Here is an 8,395-nt window from a genome sequence, read left to right on the forward strand (position 1 = left end):
AAGATAAGAATCTCCTTATTAAGGAGGGCTTTTCTTGAACCTTATATAGACCAACAATTAGAAAATACAACAAGACATTAGATTTTATCATACATTCAAACAATGCAGCCTACCTTAGGTAGGTCGTAGTTGGGGTGTTAATACCTTTCCTTTACGCAACAAGTCTCCGTACCTGATCTCTAAGACCAGTTAGGGTTCCTAATAACCAGAATACTAGGTGGCGACTCTCAATCTATATTTTACTGATAGGAGACAAGAATTCCTTGTCTCTACACATTTGCCAGAGATAGACCCATTACATTTTTCCTTGAGGGTGTATGATCATCGCGACGCCGCACACGTGCGACAAATACCGACATAAATTTTTGTCGGTAAAAATGTTAAATCTTGTAGTGTAAATATATAAACTTATAAACACCACACGACAAATCAAACTGTAATAATGTTATTTATATATATAAAAAATTATGTGATCATATGTTTTGATCACTAGGAACAAGGAAATACTCATATGAACATGGAAACAGAATTGTCAAAACCGATGAAAATAATAATTGAACAATATAAGTGAAAATTAGGATATGTATTTAATTTTTCATCATCAATCGATTCCTTTTCCTGAGGTTGGTTCAGGGAAAGTTGGTGACATAGCACTCACGAGGGAGGCCGTGTGGGAATCGCTTGGAATCTTTGCAATAGTCATAGGTCATGTAATTGTCCCGCACCCATTTCATCTGGCCTTTGCGTCCAGCATCGAGCTCTTCCCAGATCCATGAGTTGCTGATGGAGTCAGCAAAGCCAGATTTAGATTTACAAGAAGATGCTCCGTAAGACCAAGCACAGGCATTGACGTTGAAGTTCCTAAACGAAGCAACGAACGGTGCTTTTGTCCAATCTGTCTTAACTCTTCCACCACATGTTGCCCAGTCATCAGCTTCCCAAAGACTGGAGTAAATCCTCATTGGTTGGTTCTTAGGGAATGGAACGCCAATGGATTCTAAGTTCTTGAATTCTCTAATTGCAATGCCATCAACTGAAAAACTAAAATGCAAAACACAGAAAACAAGGAAAAGGATCCTGTAAGAAACAATACCGATTTAATGGAGGTCTGAGAAATTGTTTGTACTTACATTATGCGTTGTGGATTCCAAAGGATAGAATACGTGTGGAAATCAGCAGTGGGGTCAAACCAAAGATAGAATTGCTGCTCTCTGTTACCTTTGCCTTGGCTGAACACGTTAGTGTGAAGAGTGTATGGCTGACCACTTGTATTTCCCAAGAATTCGAAGTCTATCTCATCGTGGTATGGCCCTAGCGAGGATAGCTGCCACAAATAATATTGTAGTTAGTTTGTTAGTCTTTAAAAGATGATTCATTGCTTTGAAGCAAATACATACAAACATACATACATACATATATATATATATATTCATATACATCTACATATATATGAAAGAAACTCACATAAAATGTTGTGACAGTGCCGGCCGAATTGCCATGGACAAGCTTGAGCTGGATATCAATCTTACCAAATAAATACTCTTTCTTGGATTGAAACCCTGATCCAGAATTTTTGTCAAGAATGAGGCTCAGACTATTGCCATTGTCGTAAACCTTACCGTGGTCATGTCCCCAGTTGAAATAAAAATCATTGTAGAAGCTGCCGGCGGAAGCAACCACCAGAAAGTTTACTATCAGAGAGACTAGCAGCCCTGCTTTCATTGTCTTGTGCTGTTGTTTTAGCTATGCAATGGGTAGACTACCTGAGTATGGATGGAAGAGAGAAGCGCGATTGTGAATTTGATGACTTGAATACTATTTATATAATGTAGACGAGAAGGCAGGCAGGAGAGATTAGGTAATGCAAAAGAGGAGACCTCATACTTTATGAGTTGTAAATCTGTACTTCGGCACCGAATAATGGGCTTCCATGAACACTTTGCACGTTTGGACTCTTGCTTGTCAATACCAATAGTCAGACACGGTTTTCAGAACTCCACCAACCTTTCGTTGTACATATTAACAGGTCATTTAATAAGAAAAAAATGTCGTTGTTTAAATCCCCCCTATTTGATCTAGGTTAGGTTTTAGGAGAAATCCATCAATTTTAGGATTTTATCTTGTGCGAAATAAAATATATTTTGCATTTTTTGAAATGAGCGATTTTGTTTTACTTTTTTAAAATTTCAAAGAAAAATCAAATATTCTAATAAAAGGTTTATATTTTATAATATAAATTTACAATCCAATATTAAATAAAACTATTGAAAAAACAAACTACAAACCCATCATTTGATCTTTGAATTGTTTTAAAAATATATGTTTTGGCTTTTTATTAGAGTTATTTAGCTAAACGTTAAAATAAAAATACTCAGAAAATATAAAATAAACTATTTTATTTCAAGAACAAGAAGCTTATAAATTAATAAATAGGAGCTTTCAAAACACATCTTTTTTTGTTTTAGTGTTTCTTGATTATATTTTTCACATATAATAGTATAAATTTAACTATCTATTTATACTAAATTGAAAGTTAAAAAAAAAATCATATTTCAAGTGCGAATTATTATTAGTGATAGTGTGAAGATGACTGGTCGTTGCCGTTGATGGTTGCCATCCTCCACCTCCCTAAATGAATTTACTTTTTTATTTTGAATATGTGGTGTCAGTGGAGAGGATGGGTCTCTCGGCTGGTGATTTTTTAGGAGAGAGTGTTTTTGGTGTAGATAGGCTATGGGCGTGCGTGAGGAAGGCTGAGAGAGTGTGATCTTCTGTTTTTTCTTGGCGTGCATTTTTTTTTTTCTGTTTTTGCTGGTGTCAAAAATGGAGAAGAAAACAAATGGGAAGTGTGCGGCTTTGGGTTAGCTAGTGTGGAGGACACGTTTTAGTTTTCTTCGGGAGAGAAGGAGAGTTTTTTTTATTAGGTGTGGTCAGGCCATTTTTGTGCGTGTCTTCTCTAAGTAATTTTTTTTATCTTTTTGTTAATGACTCCTCAAATTTCTCCCCACTTATGTGGTATAATTATTTATATATATGCAAAATAAATTTTATTTTATCCTTTTAATTAATTAAAAAAACACTTTAGTCCCTTTTTTTTTCATATTTGATCCCTTTGTTCATATTTTTTTTTATTAAAAAAAACAACGTAAATGCTAATTCAATAATAAAAATAAATAATGATTTTGAAATGAGCGTATTAAAAACTGAATGTGTTGAAGATAAATTTTTTTTTTGAATTATTTTGAAAAGATGTTAAAATTGCCAAAAATAATACAAACATATCAAAAATATATTTTTTGAATTATTTAAAAAACATATTAATAAAATGAGATTAAAATAATTGGGTTATGAAAATTATATCAATATTTAATATAATGTTCATGCAATAGAAAAGAATATTGATATAGTAAGATTTCTCAGAACATGTTTTTGTTTTTTTTTTTTTAAGAATCCAACAATTAAAAAATTTGACCGTCTCAAGAATCAATTGACTTCATATAGGGAAAAACTAACTATTTTATCTAATTTGGCTAATGAACTATCACTTCAATGTCTATCAACATTCTTCACAAGTTGTATGCCGAGCGATGTTGGGGTAAAATAACTTTGGTATTTCAATTATTCATATATAATCTAAATATATTATTGTAAATTTAATTATGTGTTGTTGTTGTTGTTTTTGTTATTGTTGTTATAGGAATAGTAATATATTTCGTACCCATAAAATAACACTTTATTAGCTCAAATTTTGTATAATTTTTATAGAATTTTATTTTTTTTCAACTTTATTTAAATTTTTTTTATTGATTGAAATTAAATGTAATAAATATGCTAACACTAAAATAAAAAAATAATATAAATGTTAAAAATATGTAATATATTTATTTTCTCGATCTCAAATTTAAATTCTTAATTACTATCATTTTTAAAAGAAATTCCAAGGTATGGCAAGTGTTATTGCCAAGATTCTCATGTTCGTACGTGATGCAAGATTTCCCGGTAGTTCCGCTATATAATGCATTATTACAAATATTCCAAACAGTTTTTAGTGTTAGGACAACCTGGCCATTCGAGAGCTAGTCGTGGAAATCAGTTACAAAAACTAAAGATAGCGGAAAAGTAGAAGAATTGGAGATGAATAAATGACAATCAAATGGATGATTCTCCCTTTTTTTTTTAAAAAAAAAAAAAAAATGGTTTAGGGTGGAGCATTACAGAGGCAGTCTTGTTATTACATGAATAACCCTGGTAAAAATCCTACGTTCTTCATTGCAGCAATAATAATATGTTCACATTGTCCATTTGCTCTTATTCATTTTCTTAACTTAATCATACATATTTTAGATAGTTCCTTATTTTTCTTTTCTTTAATCATTCATTTTTTAATTAGCCCTTTGAAATCTCCCAAATCTCTTTATGGTGATTAAATCCTTGAATAGCGAAGAATTCCGAATTAAACTCGTAAGATTGCCTGTTCCCTGATCTAGATTACAATGACTAGGAGGTTTGAATCTATTGCCTTGGATGAAATTTGTTTTTGCCATTATAAATTGGATTTTGATGGAAATAACTATTCCAGGGGGTTTCCTGTTTGTCTTTCCATGTGATTTACAAATATACAGCGTCTGGAATTTGAAATTTAAACCATTCATCGAAATCTCCGTATGTGATACTCGAAACTCACTCAAATTGTTGTTTAGACAAATATTACAAGATAATCCTGTGTTGTTCTTTGTAACAAGAAGATTTCCTGAGTTCTTATCTGCCTTTTATTTTAAACCAGTTTCTGCAAGATTAAAAACACTGACAGCAGCGAACAGAAAATCCCAAGTTAGAGGATGTGCCGAATCAAGAGGAGTCCTGTCTTCGCAACTCTTCTTGCAGTAGCAATCTTGATACCTACATGTAAACCAGCTAGGGGATTTTACCTCGGCCAAAGAAATTTACACATTGTAAACTGGTTGGAGTGTGGTGAAAAGTTAATGGCTCGGTGCTGGTCCAAAGATAATTCATTGGGAACACGCATTGTGGAAAACAAAGAGGGATTCAAATGGAAATTCTACGAGAATATCTTTTTTGGGCAGACGAAGTTTGAATGTGACTTGGAGTTCAACGACAACGGACATCCAAGAAGAGGGCGTTTCGTGGTGTATGACAACAAGAAAGAGGCTAGGAGACGACACTGTTACCAAAATTGTATGTGGGGAGTCGGTGTATATGGCCTGTATGCATTTGATGAGAAAGACAAAAAATGGGATTATGAGATTCCATGGCCAAGCAAAAATAGGTTTGAGTCGGCTGCAGAGTAACTTAATTAGCACGATCGAGATATGTTTGAGTGAAGAGAAACTATTTGTTTGTCATATAATGCATGCCTATGCGATTAATTGAAGTTGTTATACACTTTCATTCTATAATTTAGAATGATCATAATTGTAATATAATGCATGCCTTGTAAAATTACAAGGCATGCCTTGTAATTTAGAATGATTTATAATGCATGTCTTGTAAAATTAGTTGAAATACATATAAATTAGTCAAGACATCTACATTAATAAAAAAAAAAAAATCACAGTTAGAATGTGTATAGAATTCAACCACATGCCTGTAGCAATTCTTTTAAGCCATCGAATTACTTCCAAACAAATATAATTATATGATATAAAATCATGTGAAGTGAATGCTGGTAACAATTAATACACTCTTTTTATTTACTCCCTTTCTCTCTCTTCACTTTTCAATATTGGCTTGTCTTATCTTACTTCTCTGGACCTTTTACATTCTCAAGGTTGCAAAAATGAGATTGATGGGGAGGGGGGAATTGGTGATAAGAAAGGGGGCAAATTGAATTCTCACTAAGGGTATATATACTTATCTAGACTAGAATACTTGTTTCTTAGACAGGATTCGATCATTATTCCAAACCAAGTTTCATTTAAAATAAATAGCGTAGTACTGATGATTTTGATGTGACTATATTTAAAACTACAAGGATAAGACAACGTTGATGTGTTTCTTGAAGAACTCTTTGACAATTGTTAGATGTAATGTAGTGGGTTACCTTTAAAATCTTTTAATTATCATTGTCTAGTTTAATTTTAATTTAAATAATTTAAATGTTAATTTGATATGATTTAGTCGATTTAAAGGATCTAAAAACAAACCAAATGACCATTAAAAAACTTAGTTTAATTTAAAAAAATCAAATGAAATTATTTTTTAAAATATTAAGATGGAAGCATCATAGAGATACTAGGGTTAAGACTTAACTTGGGTTATAGCGAGTTTTATAAATTTATTTTTTAATAAAAATATTTTTTATTTAATAATATAATAAATAAATAAAAATTGACACACTTAGTAAGGCAAGCAAATAAAGTTTAAAAAAAGTGATCATGATTTGTTGTATAAAAGATTGCTTGCTAAAAATGTTAAAAGACAATCTTATTTGAAAAGAAAAATCGATATTGAATGTTATTTCATGAAACAATATCTAAAATATTTTTTTAATTAATTTAAAATTTTAACAAAATAATATATGTCATATATTTTGAATTAATTAATTTAAAAAAAATTAAATTTAAATTCAAGAAGAAAAAAAAAAAAAAAAACCTTTAAAACATGCCACATGTGTAAGACTGGATGGCCTAACATACTTGACCTTTAAAAACAAAGCTAGGCACATGAGTCAGGAAGCCTAAACCCACACACCTAGTCTCTTGGCATATGCCCATGTGCTTAGGATTTTTTTTATTATTATTGGGTAAAGAAAAAAAATAAATGCATCATATTCTTGCCAGGCTCCTATCACTAAAAGGGTGGTAAGAAAATTAAGCTAGGGTGTTTCCAAGTTAAAAAACCAATTTCTAACTTATTTTACCTAGAAAAACCTAAAACCACTCTTATAACAACAATAAAGTAATTCATCAACTCAAAACAACCACAAATTAGTTAAGAAAAATAATCAACAAAAAAAAACTCGATCTCTCAAGCGTAATCTACTTTTTTTAGCAACATAAAAGCTCAACAAGAACAACCCAAAAACACATCAATAGAATCCATCTTATTAAGTGAAACACTTTGACAATAAACATGACCTTTTTTGTTTAAAGAATCTCTCAACCAAACAATTTTCTTTTTTCTCTATCATTTCCAACGACCCTCTCTCATCCACCTTAACCAAAATGATATGTAAATAAAATAAAGTTTTGAACTAAAATATATAACTGTCAAATTAAAGGGAAAAAAATAATTGTAAAAAAATCTAAACATTTTTTTTTAGGAAAGGCATTGGCAACACAATAATTAAAAAAAAAAAAAAAGATTGTAAGTTTTTTTTCTTGTCAAAATTTGTCTTTGCAGATTGAATTTATAATAAAAAAAATATTGAATCATATATTATCAAAGTGATCATTAATTTCGTACTAAAACATTTTTTTGATGCTTTAAAAACCCGATAAGACATTATTCAAAATAAATTATGTGTCTGAAATGGATATGGTGACCAACTTACCTAGGTTATGGCATGAATCAGTTTTCAAAGTAAAATGAGTGAGTGGAGGTTGACTCTATCAGCCTGACAAGTGCATTCACAACTCATTTGAATCTATTAAAATGCCATTGATTTCACATTTTTTATTTATTAAAAACATGAAATCAATATTGTTTTGGACTGACTAGTGTTAAACTGTGTTAACTTACCTAACTTCTTAGCTAGATTATGAGCTTGATCATATTTAATAATTTTTTTAGGATTCCATTTTTTTCTTTAATTATATGATAATAAACATATATATATATATAGAAAAGAAAACAAATAAAATTATGAAGGAGAAATGTATTTTTTTTCATCCAGATTGTCTATCTTTAGTCTTATAAACTCCATTTTATTATTGAAGCATCTCTTTATTATTTTAACAAAAACATGTTCTTTAAATATAAGCACTATTTTTAAAATAAAAACGCATCATTGTCTCAAATTAAGGTTTTAATAAAAAACATATTGAAATAATGTCTGAATATTGTTATGTGATAGAAGAAAAAAAAATTAATTGATGTGATTAAATTATGTAAAATATCTATCAAAAAATGAAAAACAATATTGATTTTATTTTCATTAAATATTCATGAGCAAGTTTTTTAGCATATATATATATATATATATATATATATATATATAATAATTGAAAAATAATTTGTTAACATTCCCATAAAAAAGTAAAATATTATTTAAGAAACATGATAAAATTGAATAATAATTTAATATAATAATTATTTTATTTACAGTGAATTCAAGTCAAAATCTAAAAAATCTTAAAAGATAAAACTTTTAAAATAGACAAAACACATGGGCCGGAAACATTGGTCCCATGTGCATCCTCCAAAAGAAAGAAGC

At 30.0% G+C, this 8,395-nt stretch overlaps 1 protein-coding gene across 1 annotated transcript; it reads right to left on the bottom strand.

Moving 5' to 3' along the window:
- Window positions 1-527: 527 nt before the first annotated feature.
- LOC118057950 (xyloglucan endotransglucosylase protein 7) lies at window positions 528-2,617 on the bottom strand. The gene is made up of 4 exons (XM_035070687.2): window positions 2,602-2,617; window positions 1,465-1,712; window positions 1,131-1,324; window positions 528-1,041 (listed from the first exon to the last, which is right to left on the bottom strand). The coding sequence occupies exons 1-4, from the start codon at window positions 2,615-2,617 to the stop codon at window positions 630-632; spliced, it is 870 nt and encodes a 289-aa protein (XP_034926578.1). The 3' UTR covers window positions 528-629.
- Window positions 2,618-8,395: the final 5,778 nt, after the last annotated feature.

This window comes from Populus alba, chromosome 6 (genome assembly GCF_005239225.2).
Source record: "Populus alba chromosome 6, ASM523922v2, whole genome shotgun sequence".
In the NCBI taxonomy this organism is placed as follows: domain Eukaryota; kingdom Viridiplantae; phylum Streptophyta; class Magnoliopsida; order Malpighiales; family Salicaceae; genus Populus; species Populus alba.